We start from the raw sequence: 22,840 nt of genomic DNA, 5'->3' as shown, positions 1-22,840 counted from the left end.
CAAGAGGAAAAATGTCGGTCTATGTCTAATTGTCAAAATATGTCAGATCTACTGAAATCAACTCTCTTCTTCAAAAACTGAATAAAGACTGACCACAAAGAACAGAACTCTTGGAGGGAAAATCTCCAAGACCAATCCAATGACATAAGACAAACTAAAACACCAATGAAATTAAAAGACACAAGGGACATTTGGCCAAAATATAATTATATACCCCAGGCCATTACACTGGGAAAGTGACCAAATTTTTATGCTTGACTGCATGTTTAAATTACATTACCTTGCCTAAGCATTTTATTCAATGAACCGATTCTTCATACATATACCCATCATATTATACAATATACATGTATAATATGAGTCTGTCACATTAGTATTATTGATAAACCTACGTAAAAAATATTAGAGCAAAGATTTTTTTGATTTACATAAGCAAAAAATGTTTTCTGCAATTAGAAAGTCATCACGAGGAGAATACTATCAATATATAGCAGGCAATTTTGGATTACAGTATTATTTATCTAAATCAATGAGTGAAATACATAGAAAAACTATAACTAGATTCAGACTATCCACTCACAATCTTAATATAGAATCAGGTCGATACAAAAATGAACTTAGGAACAATAGAAAATTTCCTTTTTGTGATTTAAAAGACGTAGAGGATGAGTTTCACTTTATCTTGAAATGTCCAAAATACCAAGAAATACGCAATTTATATATCAAAAAGTATTATTTTAGACGTCCAAGCGTTTTCAAATTAATTCAATTATTAAGTGTACAAAATGTTAAAGAATTGCGAAACTTAGGAAATTTTTTATTCCTAGCAGAGAAAATAAGAAAGGATAATTCATAATTGTAATTATACACCCCATTTCTTTTTCTCATTTAACACAATTTTTTTTCTTCTCTTCTATGTTTATTTTCATACAACTCTCACGCAACCACCTATATTACAAATATTATCTTTTATACTTATAAGTATGTGTATGCTGATATATAGTTCTGATTATGTGTATGTTGTTCACCTTATATTTCATTATGTATGAAATTGTATATCTGATGTGCCAGATGGCACAAAGAAATAAACTGAACTGATATTCACCAGATAGAACAAGTTCAGCGTCTCATGGCTAATTATCCTTCAATCTTCTCGGATGTTCCACAAAAGAACAATGCTGCTTGTCATGATATTATAGTTGGTGACGCTTTGCCCACGAAGCTGCATCCCTATCGTTTAGATACATTAAAATTGCAGTCCTTCAGAACAGAAGTCCAGTACATGCTGGACAATGACATTATCGAACCAAGTAAAAGTGACTGGAGCTCACCTTGCATTCTAGTACTGAAACCTGATGGCACCTACCGATTGTGCACTGACTTTAGAAAAGTGAATTCTGTCACAAAAATAGACTCTTATCCGATTCTTAGAATACGCCGGTTTCGAGATACACCCGAGTTATTTCCCTTTGGAGAACTCTCGTGTATAGTGAGGCGCGAAACAATTTGTTTACACGCGGGAATGGGACTATTCATCACTGCGTAAGTTTCTCTTACACTGTTAGATCATCCGAATTCGACTGATACACAAACTAAGTAAGTTATAAGTATTTAAGGAGTAATTGAATACATAGAATTCTTATCATATCACGTTATTTCGTTGGTCATAAGTACCATATCAAAGACATTACTTGCAAATATGACATTGTTTTTATGTTTTCACTTTAGTAAAACATTTCTTTCGATAGTATTTTGTATTTCCCACATTTACATATTAAAAGAGAAGCCGCTTTTAATACATTTCATCGTCTTTCTCGCTGACTGTAGGTCCACTCTGTCCCACTTAGTCATTCAAAGTTCCACTAAATGCACCTCCTACACAGAAGAGTTCGTATCTCGAAACTGGCGTATTGATGACTGTATTGACAAAATCGGAAATTTGTCAGTAAATTTGACCTGTTGAAGGGTTACTGGCAAGTGTTATTGACTGAAAGAGCCAAAGAAATATCTGCATTTGTGACTCCTGATGGCCTCTTTTAATACAAAGTGATGCCGTTTGCTATGAAAAATGCTCCAGCGACCTTTCAGCGGATGATTCATTCCCATCTACATGACCTACCAGGATGTAAACCCTACATTGATGATGCTAATCTACAGCGACACATGGGAGGAACATATCCTAATCGTGCGTGCATTCTTCGACATTTTGGCAAAAGCAAATTTAATAGTGAACCTGGCAAAGAGTAACTTTAGTCATGCTACTGTAGAGTATTTAGGTCATAAAGTAGGTCAGGGTTATGTTACACCTATTATGGCTAAAGTGTGTCAAAGGTTTTTCTGATCAAAATTTGTCTATTATCTCTCGGCGGCGGCGGCGTCATAAACTTTTCACATTTTCGATTTCTTCTCAAGAACCGATGGGCCAATTTCAACCAAACTTGCCACAAAGCATCCTTGAGTGAAGGGCTTACAAGTTTGTTCAAATGAAGGGCCATGTCCCTTTCAAAGGGGAGATAATCACAAAAATGCAAAAATAGGGTGGGGTCATTTAAAAGCTGGGATTTACATAAAAGTTTCCTGACATAGTGCAGATTCAAGTTTGTTCAAATCATAGCCCCTGGGGGTTGCATGGGGCCACAATAGGGGATCGAAGTTTTACATACTAATATATAGGATACATCTTTAAAAATCTTCTTCTCAAGAACTACTGAGCCAGAAAAGCTGAGATTTACATGAAAGCTTTCTGACATAATGCAGATTCAAGTTTGTTCAAATCATGGCCCCCGGGGGTTGGATGGGGCCACAATAGGGGATCAAAGTTTTACATACAAATATATAAGGAAAATCTTTAAAAATTTTCTCAAGAACCATTGAGTCAGAAAAGCTGATATTTACATGAAAGATTCCTGACATATTTTAGATTTCAGTTTGTTAAAATCATGCCCCCAAGGGTAGGATGGGGTCACAAGGGGAATCAAAGTTTTCCATACAAATATATAGGGAAAATCTTTAAATATGAGCCAAGGTGACTCAGGTGACCGATGTGGCCCTTGGGTCCCTGGTTTTAAGAAACTCTGGTTAGGCATTTTTGGATCATTTTCATAATTAGAAACCAGGATTTTGGAATTTACTATTTTGTGTGTGTATAATCAGCTCGGCACGGATTTTGATATTTATTGTTCAACTATCGTAAGTTAGCATTTTGCTATTGTTACAATTTTCTTTCAATCATTTATTGTAAATAAGTCTTATCAATTGTAAATATCGGCCTTTTGTTAGTAAATTCTGCTGCGCTATATTAAGGGTTTGTTCTGACATATAACAATAAGAAACAACAATAAAAATGATTTCTCATTTCCTCATGCACACTTTCTAACACAAACACAGATAGATCGGCCGCTCCTGCCGTCGATGATAAAACAATATAAAACACCATTGTTTTCCCGCCTTTATTTAGTCTTTCGAGTTGACCTTCTTTTTCAATACACTTCTAACGATCAATAAGAAGACAACCACTCCAATCACAACAGCGGTAACACCCACCACGGCGCCAGCGATCACAGAGGTGTTCGATTCAGATTCTGCGAAAGATAAATAAAAGAAGTTAAAAACAACATGAGCAAGAACATTTCTAAGCATGGAAAATATAATCCACAGTTTCTCTTGATATGATAGGAAACTCTTTTGCATGAAAATGTGTTCTTCTTTAATTACTTAATATATGTAAATAAGTCATTCAGAAAAAATCGTAAGGTAACAGACGCTACAGATCGTCAAATGTTGCTGTGGTATGAAGTATCAAAATAGTATGATGACTTATCTCCCTTGCTTGATGACGTCAAAAGAGACCCGCGTGACGTAAAAGTGTATAACTAGCAACTGTGAATTTTAGCCATCAAAATGTTCAATGTGCTTGTTTTTAACTGTAATGTAGCAAGTCAGGTGTTTCAATGTACTTTTGTCCAAAGGATCCAACGTTCAGAAAGACATAGGTGTGAAGTCTACATCGAGAACACAGAACTCGAAGTTGTGGGACTCGTGGTATCATCCGAAGGACCGCCCCATTTAGTAGCCTCTAGATTACGACAAGCAAGGGGTACTATGGACCTATTCTAACCCGGATCCCCAAGGGATCTGATGAAAAGAAAAATGCACGTTTCGTAGAACCTATTTCTGTCCTTGTGCACGAATGAATTTCCAAGTAAAAATTCTCCACAAACACAGGGTCAAAGTCTAAATGGGGTATCAATTTTATTCAATTCGTGGCTGGGAATTAGGTAAGAAAAGTATGGTAATAGGAGTGAAATTTGCATCGTTCGGAGGCTGTGAGGGAGTATAAGCACACTAGTACAATAACAGAAAGCGGGTGTTGTTCAAGACACAACCGTCACTCGTGATCAAAGGTAACTGCTCATTCTCGGTGTAAATCAATAAAAATTCAAATAGGAGATGTTTCTATCCAAAATCCGTTTTATTTATGATTCAGTGGAAGCAACATCTTGTCTTAATAAATTTTGGGGTCAATGTTGCCCTTTATTTTGGTTTTATGAAAATAATTTTTATTGCATATGAAAGGTTAAGATAACAGTGATCAATCTCATAACTTCTTTAAGGACTATAAAATAGAGAGTTGAAAAACACGGACCTCTGGACATACCAGAGGTGGGATCAGGTGCCTAAGAGGAGTAAGCATCCCCTGTCGACCGGTCACACCATCTGTGAGCTCTATATCTTGATCAGGTAAACGGAGTTATTCGTAGTCAAAATCAATGTGCCAAGAACGGCCTAACAATCGGTATGAATCACGTCAGACAGCATATGCCCAATGATAAGTTGTATTGTCAAACTAGATCATTATAACGACCATAGAATTTGCGAAATGCTGACTTTAAACGAGACTGTTCAAACCTCTGTAACATCAACTTGTTTGTCGGTAGCATACCTAGATTTTAAAAAAAAACCCTGATCATACACAGAACAAGCTCTTGTGTATCGAATCAGTTGAGAGATATAAACACCATATGCAGGAGATAATGGAATATTCCTACATGAATATGGAAAGTTGATAAAGAAGCTGAAATCATCCCGTTTGTCATAAAGTTGAGTTACTAGTTTGCCGTTGATATCCATTTTCAATAACATATCGAAGTACAAAGCAGATGAGGATGGCACCGTGGTGTCTTTCATCTCGAGTTCACAGGGATATATCGAATCGACATGTGAATGAAAATGATTATTGTTAATAGGAAAAACGTCGTCGATGAAAGGTGAAGATGATGAACAGTGATCAATCTCATAACTCCTATAAGCAATACAAAATAGAGAGTTCGGCAAACACGGACACCGGGACACACCAGAGGTGGGATCAGGTGCCTAGGAGGAGTAAGCATCCCCTGTCGATCGGTCACACCCGCCGTGAGCCCTATATCTTGATCAGGTAAACGGAGTTATCCGTAGTCAAAATCAGTGTGATGTATCTAAATGTCGAGTTGAAGACCACAAGAGATTTTTTTTCTTCTGCAGCACAGTTAAAGTGGCCAATGGAAATTTCGCAGAAAATATACAATTGAAAAACATCATTTCTCTGTGTAGTCGTATAATTCCGACCCCAGCTTAAAGTCGACCAAAAAGAAACAGGCATTTTTCCGAATTCATTTCTGCATATCTTGGGAAATACATGTATACGGAATTTCGGGATAAACTATGTAGGAATGTAGATTGATTATGTATGAACATATTAGAATACAGAGTAGAATTTATAACGTTTGGTTTTGTTGTTTTACATCGGCTAACTTGGGTACCCTATATTCAGAGTTCTATACCTTTACTATAGCGATATACATGTAATGTTCTATACCTTTACTATAGCGATATACATGTAATGTTCTATACCTTTACTATAGCGATATACATGTAATGTTCTATACCTTTACTATAGCGATATACATGTAATGTTCTATACCTTTACTATAGCGATATACATGTAATTGCCTGTGGATGGACGTAAACATGGTTGGTTGGTTGTATATTAACATCCCTCTCGAGAATTTTTCACTCATATGGAGAAATAACCATTGCTGGTGAAGGGTTGCAAAATTTAAGCCTATTCTCGGCACTTGCGGCCTTTGAGCAGCGAGGGATCTTTATCGTGCCACACCTGCTCTAACACAGGTGTCATCCGATGGACCGTCCCATTTCATCGTCTGTTACGACAAGCAAGGCAGGCCCGGGGGGGGGGGTAGGGTACTGAGGACCTATTCTCACCCGGATCCTCACGGGAGATAGCTGTTAAGAATTTGATGTTACACTAAATCTGCGTCGTAAATAGCCATGCACAATCTTATACCCATATTTGGCACACATTATCTAGTATGGAATATCGCTCAGTCCTCGGTCAGTTGGTTGTATAAGAATAATAACACGTGCTATTATTAATATACAAACGTCATAACTTATTTATACACAAGCAAGTGTCTGTGATTTACGCTTACAATTCTCGCACAAAATAGGAGATTTGGCTTTCAAGAGTTTTTAATTGCTGAACTATATTTTAGTATCTTTGAAAATTAATTGAATATCATGTAGATTTTTAAAATTAGTAAATGATTGACAATGACACCATGTCGTATAAGTGCACGTGCATATATTGAAGTATCGGTCTCAATCTGATTAAAACCAGATCTTCAATCCGCTCCTCTATTGGCCATGTCGAGAGGAGCGGATTGAAGATCTGGTTTTAATCAGATTGGTATCGGTCTGATACAGCTATGGATCATGCTTATAAGCAAGCGTAATTTTCCCTGTGTATTTCGTATAAAACTATTTTTTCCTAAAACCAAATCCTAAGAATAAATTTATTTATGGCTCCAATTTCATGAAAATTATACCTGGACACAAATGTCCTTTAACTCGAATTAGTTAAAATGAAGAAATAATGAATTACAAGAAATATCTGTCATCAATTTTCACATTGATTGGTGCAGTTCAATCACATGGGTGGTCGGATCGTTCCTTGATTACCAAAATTACAAAGTGACTGATAATTGTTCCCAAAATGGTATCTTTGCAAGAGTTTTAAATTGTAGATTAATTTGAAACAAATTTATTCCAGTCAGCAGGAGATGGATATGAGTACATTTTGATGAATATCCTCAATTAACGAGGCAACTATAGATAGTCATACCTTGCACACTTGATCTTGCTGCTTGCAATCCATTACGTGTGCAGTTAGATGACGGCTCAACATACAGGTATGAGATTTTAAACCCTTTCTTTGATGTGCTGCCATCCGTTGTGAATTTGATGAACAACTCGGGTCCTGTACTGGAGATGCTCCCCAGGGTGCCATTACAGCAGGTGGACTCGATATACTGATACTGTGTCGTGTTTCCGGAATTCATTACTAAATGGAAAAAGCAAAATTTCTTTTTACTGGAAAATGCATTTTCATTATAGGTACAGGAAACACGAGCTCTCCATTTAATTTGAAATTGTCCTTTTGATTACATATTTCGCTATTCTTGTTTAAATGAATTTTATTTATGGATTATGCAAGAGTTAAGCAGAAACCTTCGATTGATTTAATGGTTTGGGAATGCTTTTTTTTTTTCTTTAACTTTAACAGAAAATTTGATATTACACAGATTACGTAAAGATATTGCTACGGTTTAAAAAACTGAAATAAAATTTCAATTTTGACTTGTATGTTAGTATTTGTAGAAAGAAAAAGAAGAGAAAAAACCAAAGAAAAAATTTAAAGAAAACATGTTAATGTCATTGTAGGTTCCACCGTATCTATAAAGAAACCAGAAAAAAGGAGGAGGGAAAACAAATGAATACTTTAACATCATGTTTTAGAACAAGGTTTATGTAAATGATATGTGTCAGGGAAATAAATGATGAACTTGACAGAATGGCTCTTCGTTTTGTTTTTACACATATTGTATACTTTAATGAAACAAAGGCTTTTGGATGTCTGTAAACAAAACAAAAAAATGTTTTCAAACATCTGCAACAATTTTCGCAGCCTCTTGCATCGCCTTTAAGTCGATACCTTTTGATAAATAATTTCATTTACGCAAGGACATTTATTATTTGTATTTGAAAATATTCTTGATACATGTATTAGTTTTTCGGCTCATAAATGAAAGATATGTGAATGAGTAAAGGCAGACTAGGTTGTGTAAACTTTGTATAGCAAACGATATTTAATATAAATCTATATTCAAATGTCCCTTGTTTAATGATTTGAGACCCAGTATCTGAAAGAATACTAATTTTTTTAAAGCGTTGTGTGTGGAAATTCGTACAACTATGAAAAGCTCAAAATGAATAGAACAACGTACAGATGCAAATCAGGAAACCATATGTAAGGTGAAGATAACGAACAGTGATTAATCTCATAACTCCTACAAGCAATACAAAATAGAGAGTTGGGCAAACACGGACCCCTGGACACACCAGAGGTGGGATCAGGTGCCTAGGAGGAGGAAGCATCCCCTGTCGACCGTAAAATGTACATTTAACTTCTTGAAAACGATTCATTATTTTAATACTAGATTACAACTGCAATGAATACCTATTCTACATGCTATGCTCGCTTTTGTATATATAGGCCGTACATAATATAATTATTGTTGTGTAGATATGCCGAAGGCCTACAGAACTAAAAAAAAATATTAAACTGGATTGGTATCAATGGCAATATGATTATTCAAAATAGTGATTTGTCCAAGAAAACTGACATAAGTTTTATTCAATTATTTCTGATATTTAGAAGAACTTTGGGAGGATATCATTAAATGTGTTATGATAATTTTTGATCAACTGCTTTCTCATAAATAGATAATTAACAAAAAATTCAATGTTCGTTATCCTTACCTTTCCTGAGCTTCGGGAATTTTACTTGTACCATAAAATATAGTTGTCTATCCTTCATATGATAAAGGATACAATTCTGCAGAACTTTTATACTTGTCATATTTTGGGATTTGAGAACAAAATGTCAGAAATAAAATTATGTTAGTATTCTCATCACTGTATCACTCTCTACATGATTTTCGCACAGATTTCATCCAAAGACATTTATCTACCATAAAAGCAAAATGGAAATGCACAAAACAGAAATCATTATACCATTGTAGAACGATAGGAGATCCCATTCCCATCTACAAATGGTCTGTCCTTTGTTGATGACAGCCTCGATATCACATTCCATGAGAGTGACCAGTATGGTGTTGTTTTCTTCTGTAGATTTCAGTAGCCATTCACCGGTGTAGTTACTACAGAAAAGTTCCATCGATATTTACGCATCATTCTTATGAGTTCCTACGTGTAAATGCCCATGGATGATTTCATCTTGCTACGAACATGGACTTGTTGAGTAGAAAGACGAAATCAACAATGAGCATCCGGCGATGGTGAGTAGTACGAAAATGAAGTATCTTGACTTACAAGCTAAAGACACGGATTTTGTAGCCTTGTTAAAAAGAACAGTGCATTCACGTGGGTTTTTTCTTCTAGAATTACAACTCACTTTGGAAACATCGAGAAATATATTAAATATTTTTTAAATGAAATTTGGAATCAGCCCTTCTGGCATTTTGAAAAATAAAATCAAAGTATTTCGACCTGAGTCCTTTGTAACTCCCACTGAATTTTTACAGTTGAATTTGTGTTCATTCTATGTTGATTTCTTACTTTGGATAGTTTTCTGTATTGTAGGTGGAATGGGAAGTAAACTGTCGTGGATTTACTTCAGCAATCAGAGTGGTTAAGAAGGCATAATCTGCAAGAATTATACTTCTTAAAAGTGTTCTAAAAAATCAGTGCCGCACCACCTTGCTTGTTTCTGTTACTGTCACGAACTAAAAGAAAACTTTGGATGGAAAGTAAGATAAATTATAAATTGCAATGCATGACAGAGGCAATATTAAGCTAGACTTAATAAACCAACAAAACACATGTGTCTCTGTGTGTGCGTGCGAAGAACATTCCCCTTCTATATATAACTATAGAATCAGATAAATGAATAGTATACCGGCTTGAAGCGTTGCAGTTCATGTCATCACGTATTTTCAAAATTGAAATTTGTTGTGTTGTTTTTTTATATATATATATATTTACATTCTACTTTCATTTCTCTCGGAACTCCCAGCAGTTATAATTTATGTAGATTGATACAGCCTTTGTTCACATCAGCATCGCATTCATGAGGAAATGCCTTTCATTTCCATTGGTTAATATATCAATGGCAAAAACATTGAAAATGTAAATATCAGTATTTGGTATATTAGTACTACGAGCAAAAAACTGTTGAGAATCCAACACACCATTTAATAAGAAAGGTTGACATGTGTGGCGGTACAGGTATATTGTCGCCGACGACGATATTTACATACTATCATGGTACATAGTGTCTTCTGACGACACCGGATGGAGAGAGGACGAAAGTCGTCCAATTAGAGGCAGTCGCTCATATGAACTCGACAATTTTACGTAAGTGATAAGGAAATGTGTCTATCCGTGATCTGTGATTTTCTACAAATACGGAAAATTCTTTTTTAATGAAAAAATATTGTTGGTTTGTGGATACATAACTTTCTTCAATTTTTTCTGTATCCGTTGTGAATTGTAATATACAAGAAATACTTACGATTTTATACGACTTACCTTGAATAAACTCTGAGAGAATAAGTAGGAATAATATCTCATTACAATAATGCACCATTCTTCAGGGTAGTCCTCACCATTCCTCACAAGTTAATACCAGCCAAACACCTAACAGTAATGAAATATTAATTTCTTATATGGGATTATATTGGCAGTGACCGAAATGCCTTGGAGATCATATACTTCTCTTCTGTCAATCAAATCGTTCACCATGGAGACAACTACAACTGTTGTGATGTACATCATCCTACTTTATGTCCATATGGGGATCTTTTCCCGTGTGATTCTACTTTATACTCAATTAGTTGAAGAAGAAAAATTCAAATTAAAAACCCATACAGATACATAAGCAAACTTGTAATATTTTCTAGCTTTTTTTACGTGGGATATTTTTATTGAACTGCAATAAAGCTATATTTCTTTAAGATCATCGTTTGGTTTATCAAACAACATTTTTTAAACAATAACAATTGTTTCGTAGCAGAGATACAATGACGAAGACTAAGCCTGTTTTTAAACTTTTAGATAATTACCATCATTCGTCAAAAGCTGTCTGGATGTGGTATTAAGGTAAGTCATACATGATAGGTCAGATTTTGATGTGGTATTAAGATAAGTCACACATGATTGGTCAGATTTTGATGTGGTATTAAGGTAAGTCATATATGATTGGTCAGATTTTGATGTGGTATAAAGGTGAGCCACACATTATAGGTCAGATTTTGATGCAAAGAAAGGTATATCTTTAGCCCATAAAACCAATAGGTATATATATGGGGTCTTCAAAGAAGATAACATTTTGCCCTTATTTTTCATAGGGAGATAACTCTGGGTGATTGGAAATGCCGTTTTGCTCAAAATAATTTTTAAAAATTAAGAAAAAAAATTATAATTTTATTCCAATAGGTATGTTGATCAATATTATGATTATTTAGATGGGGGACCTTAAATGAATTTTATAATTCATAATTTTCAATCATGGGAAATAGCTCTTGTTCCTAAACACCGTAAAAATGACATAAACAGCAATAGATCCAAACATTATTTTATACTGATTATTGTAAAAGTGGAAAAGTTAAAGCGTTGGCTTTAACATTAAAACAACCTTGATCCATAATTTTCAGAGGTAGGTAACTCTGTACAAAACATCCCACAAAAGTAGTTTAAGTGATAGCAACTTCTCTGCGCCGACCATGATGCAAGTCCTATAGCACAATCAAAGTAGATATCACCTTAGCAATTTGAAGGATTTCACATTTGACAATTTTCTTCGTCAGTAAAATTTCATAACATAATCAAGATTCCCTGTGATTTTATTAGAAAATGAACAATAGTTACAAGTTTCACTTTATTTGTCTACGACCACACAAGACGGGAAAATGGGTTTGGCAACTAACATGAAAGAGCACTGGAAGACAAGTCAATGTCACGAATGCGATTGTAATGATAATGCAATACATGTAATTGCAAACCTAATACAAAATACCACACAAACGATTGCTTAAATGACACTGTATTGAAAAGACACAAGACTTGCCCTCAGAAGACTCGGGGGAGATTGGTTGAACAAGTGAATTTTTTTCTACATTTCAAGATTGAATGTCAAAACGAACCGAACACTCATGATTTCCACTTAACTTATCTTGACAAAAAGAGGAAGGTGCTCAGATGTGGATAGGGGTGGGGAAGTGATGTACCCATTTGCAATACTTTTGCAACGATTATTAAGTAAATATCAACTACAGTTTTTATAATCAACGTCCTTTCGTTTCAAAGTGGACCTCATAATTTCCTTATTTTGCGAAAGTACGGTACTATGGTTAGTATTCGGAATAATTCGATATCTTCCCATATTTATGTAACAATATCCCATCACCATCTGCATATAGTGTTAATGTCTTCCAACTAATTGAAGCATTTTCTGGGCGTGATCAATTTTGAAAGTGAGATACAATAATTACTTGTATGAACTTGGTCATTACTGGTATGAATTACTAGTTATCCAGTCCACTACTCTTTTAGCCTCTATAATTTTCGTATCAATATGCGCAGACAATGTCCTATTCTTAGGCGTTTTTTACACCTTCATCTTAAAAATCGTAAATATCTTTGTCTAGTTTGTTTATCCGAAACCCAGCTTGTTAATTTCCAATGTTCCGAAGACTTTGTCATTGCACGAATCCCGCTAAGAACAATTGTATTGTTTACGTCTGCGACAAAGAAAGTACGTTCGCTGATTACCGAAAATCTTAGAAGTGACAGAGTTAACAATACAAGAAGGTGTTTCCAAGGTCTGAATTTTAACTAGTCATTGTTTGTTATTTGTGATAATCATGTATGGGGAAAATCAGGACAGATGTGTTGAAATCCTATGTAATTACATTGTATGTATCTACTGATTTTCCCCTGTTTGAACTGGTCAGTACCATATTTATTTGTGAAATTATCTATATGGGGGAAATCAGAAATGATGGGTTGATATATTGTGCAAGATTATGACAGTGTTCGTGGATCGCTGATTTCCCCCCTTCTTTGTATGAACCTTTATCTTCGTCATTTGTTGTCTAAAATAAATGACATATTTCATTCTCATAGTTTTACAGTGTTGATTTTTAAAGCGAAAACAAGCTTCGGTGAGCTGTCCTCTTGAAAAGGAAATAGTATGAGACATAAAGGTGAAGATAACAAACAGTGACCATTCTCAAAACTCCTGTAAGCAATTCAAATCAGAGACTTGGGCAAACACGGACCCTTGTAACACCAAAAATGTTAAGGTTTTTGAGTGGATATTGGTGCAATATTCGTATTTCAGAGAAAACATTGTAAGAAAAACTAAATGCATAGTGATGTAGAGTAGGAAGGCCTCTACCAAAATTGTAAATTTTATATTTATTGACTGGGTCCCTGGAAGCATGTGTTTTATTGGAACCTTGGACCAAAATGTTGCCTACAGCTATCAGCCTCAGACCAACAAAACACATATTCTCCTTCACCTCATTCAATAATAGCATAATGTAAAACTTATACGGTACCAATTTTGATGCACCAGATGCGCATTTCGACAAATTATGTCTCTTCAGTGATGCTCAAGCGAAATGTTTGAAATCCGAAATAACAATGATGTTTTAGAGCTATTATAGGCAAAAAACAGTGTACCAAAAAGTGGAGTCAAATTCGTTCAAGGATAAGAGCTCAGAAGTTGCAGAACTGGTTATTTTGCGCGTGCATTTTCTTCGAATCTCCCGTGGGGATCCTGGTTAGAATAGGTCCCCTGTACATCTTGCTTGTCGTAGGAGGCAACTAAATGGGGCGGTCCTTCGGATGAGACCGCAAAAACCGAGGTCCCGTGTCACAGCAGGTCTGATACGATAAAATCCCTCCCTGCTCAATGGCCATATGCGCCGAGTATAGGCCTAAATTTTGCAGCCCTTCACCGGCAATGGTGACGTCTCCATATGAGTGGAATATTCTCGAGAGGGACGTTAAACAAAATACAATCAATCGAATCAAGAAACGCAGTACATTATAATATATTTGGCCATCTGCCAGATTAAATTGGTATCCCGCTGATTGTAGCCTTATTACGTAAGTCCTCGAATCTCACGCTTCATAACTTCACCGCATATCCCCTGATAACCATCAATAAAGTAACAGTTTTTGTATACTGTTGACATTAAGAGTTTGTTATTTTTACGAGTTTTGTGCATTTTTATTATGCTGTGCGAATTTTTATGGCTCCGAGATCGAAGATCGGGGGGCATATCATTATTCTCCTGTCTGTAATTCTGTCTGAAACCTCGCTAATAACTTTTGAACTGTATTAGTGCTAGAGCTTTGATATTTCACATGATTATTCCTTGTGACAAGACCTTTTTGTGGGTACCAACATTTTTTACCCTGCGACCTTGACCTTGGAGTTTGATCAACCTTTTGAAAACTTTAACCTTGCTAATAACTTTTGAACAGTAAGTGCTAGAGCTTTGATATTTCATGTGAGTATTTCTAGTGACAAGACCTTTCCTTGGGTACCAAAATGTTGACCATTTGACCTTGACCTATCAAAAGGTGGAGCTATCTTCAAAGTGATATTAGACACTAGTTTGCAAGGAATCACTTGGGCGTGTTTCCTGTTGGTTATTTAGATATTATCCCCTGCTTTTGTGTTACTGATCAATCCATATTTTATCAATCAAAGTAAAAAAAAAGTACGGAAGCCTGTTGAGGCCTAAGGAATTATTAAGATTGAACGCAAAGTTTTGTTTAAACGCAGCAAGCAAAAAAAAAAAAAAAATTTCTATGTACTGGCCTCAACAGGCTTCCGTAAAAAAAGTAATCATTCATTTATTCATTCATTTGAATCATTATCCAATTCCTTATAGAAGTTATGAGACTGATCACTGTCCGTTATCTTCACCTTTCATGGAGCCCAAACACTAACCGTTTAAAAGTTAAAGCCCAGGTTAAAATTTTGTGGTCAAAGAGACAGATGAGACAGACTAAAAGCTATGTTAGCACGAACTTCGATTACGGGGGTATATTACTTTAAGTAGTGATATAATTTGAAGAATTTATCATAAATTTCACCTCAATTAAAGATTTTATTTACAATGCATGGAAATCATGATAGCTTAGGAATCACGACTATTCGCTTTGTCATTGCTTCATCATTCACTTGGAAATCCTTTACTAACTAGACATGCACGATTGTATTAGTAGAAGCAACTATTTCTGAATCTAAAGAAATGGGCAAGTGTCCATTCTTGCATACCAGAATCCTTCATCTATGTATTTCTGCATTTTCCCTTTGGAGCAATCCTATCAAACAGTACTTTTATTCAATAAAAATCGATTGTTAAAATGTGATGGTCTCTGTTACTTTCTAATCAGATTTTGAAAAATATACGTCAATTATTACATTTTTTAATGGCAGATATTGCACCATGATGTCAATGCGAAGCCACTAGGATACTGTTTGCCCCATCATACGTGTACCTGGTCCATGTAAACTGCAGTACTTTATCACGGAGTTTACACAATAGGGACCAAACCACTCAGTGCGAACAGGCACTGTACACACAGATGTACCTACCAAGGAATTGGGGCTAAACTACTAGCTAGTAAACAACTTAGGGTGAACAATAGGGGCGAAACGACCCATTTCTATACTGACGCAACAATTGGGGAAATCATAGCGTAAATATCAGCATGATTAATTCCACGATGTCAAATTACAAAAAACAACAGATAAAACTCTTCATATCTTTTAATCAATTGTACATGTACTAAAAATAAACAACTCATATTATTTGCTCCTTTCTTCTATGACAATAAAAACAATACCCCCGCTCTGCGGCCGTCTGCCAGTCAATGGCTTCGTATATATACTTAGGATTGTGTTACTGTACTACAATCAGAAGAAGTAAAATAACAAGTCGAGTATACTCAGATTTGTGATGTTTTTACCACATTACTACTTGTGTAGATTTTTCTATACATGGATATATTCCATTGACAATATATTGAAGCTTCTTTGCTGTTGTAAATATTGCTATTTCTAACTTACTTTTGAAAATGTATTATATTTTAGCCTATGATATGAAGGTTTTTTTCCTTATAAAAACAACTGTAATTCGAGTAATTTTCTTTGCGCGTATAGGTAAAAACACATATTCGCATTACATGCATACAATCATAACATTTAAATGAATCAATACATGATATCATCGACCTGATTAGGGTATACTGACTATATCAATATGATATAATTCTTTTATTATGATTTACCAAACACTTTAAAAGTAGAAGATTATTTACCAGGTATTTATTAAGTAAAAAGCCTGTATTGGTCGATTATTGTCATGAGATTCTGTTATGAAAACATTATAGAATATATATACTGCCCAAAACAGATGTTTATAAGCCTTATTATTTAAAAAATAAAACCTTTATAAACCCCATCCTAATATAATAAGATTTCTTTTATATTTGAGTTTGTATATGTTTTATTTTCAGTATAGTATAACAGAATCACGTGACAACAATTCTGTCTGTAAATACTATACTGACAACAATCGACTAATCACATGCTTTAAATAATATGATATCATAATAAAAGTTATTATAGCTAAGTGGCAAACAGAAATATGGGAAGTAATAAAATTATAAACTGGCATATTTCGTCACCTCGTGTTTTCTTCGTTAAATAGCTTTGACCTTTCATTTCGCCAAGTATGAAGTATACATGTATTCAGTTCAAATGTTATCACAAAAGGTCATGTTATAGAGAGTTAGAAAATCGAGGCAATATCCTAGCAATTTTCGATCTCAAAGCAAACAAATAAATCAAGCATTGAATTCCTAAATCTTTTTCGCATTCTATGAAAGAAGAGAACCGGAAATGATGTATGGACCCGTCACAAGTTTATAAGAGAACCAGAAACGATGCATGGACCCGTCACAAACTTATGTAGGAGAGCGGGAAACGATGTATAGGCCCGTCACAAGCTTACGTAGGGTGTTTATCTATCAAATTGATTAGCAAACATTGCAAAAATGCCACCATTCGTAGAATTTTACTTAAGGTAGTATCAGCCATCAATAACGTGTGACATGCTTTCCTTTGTAACGCATCAGTAAATGAACATCACAATATAACAAGAACTATGTGTGTACCATATTTCACATAAACAACAAGTAATTTTGTTCATACATCAAAGAAAATTGTTGGGGATCAAAATCCTTGCAAAACCCACATCTTCAATTTCTTTACAAACGCCTTTCTTTACAAAGGCTTGAAAACTGTGAGAGGGGTTAGATGCGCAAATCATGTACTCACTTTGTAATATCTAATCAAAACTGACGAAATACAACCTGTAATTCTCTTTAAAAAGAAAATGAAAATCCTTGCAATATACACATCTGCAGAATTGATTCAAACATTCTGTAAAATAAGAAAGTCTTAACCTTGAAACTGTGGGATTATCAGACGGAAAAACCATAACATAAAACTTGAAATATAGGGACAAAAACTCCTGCATGAGAGGTTGAAATGGATCAAATTTGCAACATGATCTAGAGTGACCCACAAAAAGCAAATAGCTAGTTTCAGCTTAATATGTGACAGGAAAATGAAAATACAAACAGAAAACCCTAAACGGACGGACGGACATACCCAGATATCGCTGTACCATAATATCTCCCACTTAATGGCGGGCGTATAAAAACGTATATTTGCCACTTAACGAACGAAAAGAGATGTGCACGTTAACAAATAAGATCAACTTCAATAATGTACAAGGGAACAAAAACATAACAAGGAATTTAGCACACTGCGAAATATATAGATATTATATATGAAGAATGTCTTCAATACACTTTCATCCCTTCACGGAATTACATCAGTTTTAATAGTTTGCATATTTTTGGCACAAAACACTATCAGATATGGACGGAAAATGTACTTGAACACAGTGATGATTTGACTATCTTCATCATAATTCTGATATTGCGTCAGTACCGACTAACCTCCCCAGGGTAGCTCGGTAAACTGTCCGTCTGACCAACACCCGGGTGTGGATCATTGAGAGAATATGGTGGGGGTGGGGAAGAAGAATTCGTTGGACTGTCTATCGAAGGTGGTGACCTTGAAATGTAGGGTGGAGGAGACAAAACCCTTAAGGATATCACTTCGTCCGTTGGTAAAGAACTTCCACCGTCACTAGTGAAAGGTTGTACAGTTTGAACAGTGTTTTTGCATGGACATCCGCACCGCTTCATACAGACACAGAGGACAATAACGAAAAGTGCGGAACACAGTACCGCTGCTCCGATAGCGACAAAGAGAGTTACTTTATTTGTTTGTTTAGCCTTGGGTTTAGGAGTAACAGTTGTCGGGTTAATCGTGGGAAAAATTTTACCTGTAAAAACGAAGAATTTCATGTAAAAATTTATTGTCTATCAGTATTTGTACCGGATATTAAATCGTACTTAATTTGGAACTTTTATCGAGTTGTTTTTCCTTTTTCAGATATTTCACCTGAGTAGTAAGAGAAATTCATCCCCATCGTCTCCACCCAGCTGTCCGATTCAAAGACCACATGCAACACGTCAGTGGTACTGATGACTTCCGGTGTGTCGGACCCACAGAATGTCCGCTTGCTCGTATTACCTGCAATATTGTTGGTGAAATAGATAATATTTTCTCACATTATCACCAGTGTGAGATAGACTTTACCCATGTGAGACAGCCATGTGAGATTTTTCTGTCTCACACTACTGCGACGTCATTTGATTGTGACGTCATATATTTTCTATGATTTACGTTACACGGTGAAGATTTACGTTACACGGTGAAACAAAAATATTTTGTATTGTTATCTTTAAATTTTAATGTATATAGCTTTCCGTTGGACAACCTTGGGTTTTTTAGTTTACACGTATAGTGTAAACCATTTTCGGGTATGCTCTTTCTGCCTATCTAATTAGTTTTTGCATCGAAGTTCAAATGAGGATTTTGATAATTTAGAATTTTCTCAAAGCTCCTAAATTTATGCACTAAACTGTAGGTAAAATGTGAGAAAAATAATCCTTCATTATTTACTCGTGTGGGATAGGGAAATTCCACCTCTGGAACAAGATTCGCTGTCTTGGACTCGGCAAAGCCTCGTCCTAGACTGCGAATCTTGTCCCCTCGGTGGAATTTCCCTATCCCACACTCGTACTAATGAAGGATTCTATTAGTCACTTTTTAAATTTTCAAATCAATTATCTTAGTTTCATACAAAATAACCCAATACACGTGTGTGTAATATTTGTACGCACGACACATGATATATTCAAAACACTGCTTACTATTCATAGAAATGTCCACCGCAGCTAGAAACATGGATCGGATGTAAGAATTATTTTTCTACAGTTATTGACAGAGTTGTCTTTTGATTAATATAAATGAGAACGTAAGATTGGTCTTTATCATCTATCATGGCCTAGAAAAAAATGTTTGTTTCCGCTTTCAGGCTGAAAAAAATTAGGGTTGGTAGACATTTTTGGAACTTTTTTCCTGGACCGAAGAATAATAGTGCATAAAATCTGTATTTTTGTGAGTTGTGTAAAACTGTAATCATTTATTGTCTTTTTGGGGGGGTTTTTTCCCCCAGTTATATGAAAAATCCATTTTATCATAAGGTTGTTGCATCAGATAAAACGGGACTTTACAGTGAATATAAGGAATTTCTTATTACACAGCAAAACACATGACAGATCACAAAACAATGGAAATCAGTCATATACACATGAATTACATCAATGTAAGGACGTGTGGAGCGATTTTAATGCTTTTATCATGTTTTTTGCATTGCATTTCCAAAGCAAATGCAAAACGAAGGGTTGGGAATCCATTGGCAAGTTTTTTGGCAAATAAGAGCAAAATTAAAACATACAAACTTTTAAAATTTTCTGTATTTAACATTTGGTATCCTAATGTCTTAATAATAATGAATCTTGCCTAAAGGAAAGTCTTGAATTTAATCCCTTCTTTCTTTTTGTTTTTCCATAACGTCCACAAGATCCGACCCGCACACAATACAGATTTATTTATTTTCTTTTATTGTTGTAATATCAAAGAGATGCCTCCTTTAGTACTACACATAAATCTCGTGCTTCTGTAATTCTGCACCCACCAGATGATGCGGTGGTTATAAAATAGCCTTCAGTCAGAGTACTCCACTTCATAATCGGGGGGTTATCAGCCTACTTTTAGAAACACCAGGGCGGGGGGAAATTTTATCGACATTGGGTTGGTTGGTTGTATATTGTTTAACGTCCCGCTCAAGAATATTTCACTTATATGGAAACGTCAACATTGCCGGTGAAGGGCTGCAAAATTTAGGCGTAGGGTCGTTGCTTACGGTCCTTAGGCAGGGAGGGATCTTTATCGTGCCACACCTACTGTGACACGGGATCTCGGTTTTTGTGGCCTCATCTGAAGGAACGTCCTATTTAGTCACCTCTTACGACAAGCAAAGGGATACTGAGGACCTTTTCTAACCCGGATCCCCACGGAATCGAAATTGTGAGTAGTAAGAATAGTGAAATATGCATTTTGTATATTATTAATTGTTTTCAGATATATTCTAAGTTAAACAACTGTGACAACATAAACTCTAACTCTGAACACAACACGGTAAATTACATTATATCAATAGTTAATGGTCATTGAACTACACAGTGTAAGGACAAAAAATATTAAATATAACTGTAAAGTTCTTTTTTAGAAAATGGGGTTGGTAGAGTCTTCTGTGAAAAAAATTCAAATTCAATCAATCTTTAGATATAGATCTATTGTATCAATAATGATAATGATGATAGAAAATAAATTTTAATTAAAAGAAATATCTTACTGTCCCATTATACAATGTAGTACACAATATTCCCATTTCTGGTTTTAGACTCCCCAAGGGAAGTGCAAAGTTTCAATTATTTATTTCCACTGAAATATATTTTGACTATCTAGGAATCCTTACTCAGTAACTCTGAAGTCGATTTTAAATAGTAAGTGGAATTAATTTACGATGCAGAATATCTTTACAGAAAAAATTGAGAAAATTCGGAGTAATAGAAAATGATTTGATGGTGGAATTTTAAGAACAAGACCATGATACTTGTATTTTTCCAAAAGAGTAAACATGAAACGGAAAATTCAAATCTTCCTTGAAAAAGCATTGAAAAAAATAAGATCGGTGCTATAAGTTTGGGTCGGTCGGGAAGCTAGCAAAAACAAATATATAATTTTTTAGGCCTAAAGACAAACCGTCGTTTCATATCGTTTTGCACTAATTTTAAGAAACAATAGATATACATGTACATATATATTGGTGTACCGCGTGGTTCTTGGACGATGTTTGTTTTTGCTACACGAAGACTTTGAACATTACACAAATGATATCACACTGTTTACATAGTTATACTTATACCTCTTTGTATGCTGGTATGATAAACATATCGTAAGAGTAATTTATTTAACACACTCTTTCAACAATGACTTTGAAATATTGTCAGAGGGTCAAATCAATGGGATGTAGATTTCAATTCGAATTCGTGTATTGATATCAATTTTTCAAAGTTGCCTGATTCGTGCAAGGTTTTGGATATGAAAGGCACTTGACAGAAATTGCATGAACTAGTCCAAAGTCTTCAAAAGCGAGTGCAGTTTTTAAAATCTCACAGAGTTCTTTCAATCACCCTATTTATTCAAGAAATGATCAGATCGTCATGTCCTATAGGTAATCTATGAATGCATTATTGTATTTACATTGTCAAACCCCAAAATTAGATTGTGCCAATATAATTATGCTTACACAACAACTTATGCATATCTGAACATTTATAATTGTTGATAAGCAATGTTAATACAGGACCCTATGGCCCTGTGGAAATATTTTCCAAAAATTCGATATTGTTAGATCGTTCTTTACACACTGATTTTGACGACGTATTACTCCGTTTATCTGATCAAGATACATGTATATGGCTCACAGCTAATGGATGTGACCATTTAACAGGGGATGCTTACCCCTTCTAGACACCTGATACCACCTCTGGTATGACCAGGGGTCCGTGTTTGCCCTTCTATTAATTTTGTATTCTCTATACGTGAAGTAGCTATGATATTGGTCACTGTTTGTTTTCACTTTTTCATGTACAAGATATTAAACAAGAAAGTGCATCGTGATTATAAATATATGAGGAAAATCCCCTTTCCCAAAAAAGAAACAAAATAAGCAAATGCACAAAATAATTTTTTGGCGAAAATTGAAATTCGTTTAATAGTGATATAAGAATTTTTCATGGTACGTAGTAAAGCGAAAACTGATTGTCCTAATGACATGCAAATACTATTAGGCAAATATCTAATTACTAAGTTTCAGTTGTTATTTAGGCTACAGCCAATGAGGTTTTAGTATTGGGTAAACGTGTTCGATTATTCAAGGGTTATTATTGAGTGACCACTTTCTGGCGCATGCTCTCCCTAGCAAGACGAGTTTTTCAATGTCTTTATTACAAATCTATCAAAATGTTTTTCATATTTAACAATAGAAGAATGAGGTTCCGCCACTTAATTTTTTCTGAGTCCGCAATCATGCCGCGGATACACAGGTTTTCAAAAAAATTG

The 22,840-nt window shown here is 35.0% G+C and overlaps 2 protein-coding genes across 2 annotated transcripts in view; both read right to left on the bottom strand.

The window, feature by feature from the left end:
• Window positions 1–3,435: 3,435 nt before the first annotated feature.
• On the bottom strand, window positions 3,436–11,081 carry LOC125682290 (neuropilin-1-like). Its single transcript, XM_048922756.2, has 5 exons — window positions 10,672–11,081; window positions 9,700–9,787; window positions 9,136–9,281; window positions 7,184–7,402; window positions 3,436–3,581 (listed from the first exon to the last, which is right to left on the bottom strand). The coding sequence occupies exons 1-5, from the start codon at window positions 10,727–10,729 to the stop codon at window positions 3,454–3,456; spliced, it is 639 nt and encodes a 212-aa protein (XP_048778713.1). The 5' UTR covers window positions 10,730–11,081; the 3' UTR covers window positions 3,436–3,453.
• A 4,838-nt stretch (window positions 11,082–15,919) lies between these two features.
• LOC125681615 (adhesion G-protein coupled receptor G6-like) overlaps window positions 15,920–22,840 on the bottom strand; it is an 11,755-nt gene continuing 4,834 nt past the window's right edge. Inside the window, exons 5-6 of the mRNA XM_048921774.2 lie at window positions 18,707–18,838; window positions 15,920–18,587 (exon numbers count right to left, since the gene is read on the bottom strand). Coding sequence (XP_048777731.1) covers window positions 18,181–18,587; window positions 18,707–18,838 — 539 coding nt within the window. The 3' untranslated portion in view covers window positions 15,920–18,180. The remainder of the gene's footprint in view (window positions 18,588–18,706; window positions 18,839–22,840) is intronic.

Source organism: Ostrea edulis, chromosome 2, assembly GCF_947568905.1.
Source record: "Ostrea edulis chromosome 2, xbOstEdul1.1, whole genome shotgun sequence".
Taxonomy (NCBI): domain Eukaryota; kingdom Metazoa; phylum Mollusca; class Bivalvia; order Ostreida; family Ostreidae; genus Ostrea; species Ostrea edulis.
The sequence above is the reverse complement of the archived record's forward strand: the minus strand, read 5'-3'. Positions and strand labels throughout refer to the sequence as shown.

Coding starts and splice junctions, on each gene's coding strand:
- LOC125682290 (XM_048922756.2), bottom strand. CDS start 10,729: ATGGTGCATTATTGTAATGAGATATTATTCCTACTTATTCTCTCAGAG. Junction 9,282..9,699: donor AATACAGAAAACTATCCAAA/GTAAGAAATCAA, acceptor ACTTTTCTGTAG/TAACTACACCGGTGAATGGC. Junction 7,403..9,135: donor TCTCCTATCGTTCTACAATG/GTATAATGATTT, acceptor TTTTCCATTTAG/TAATGAATTCCGGAAACACG.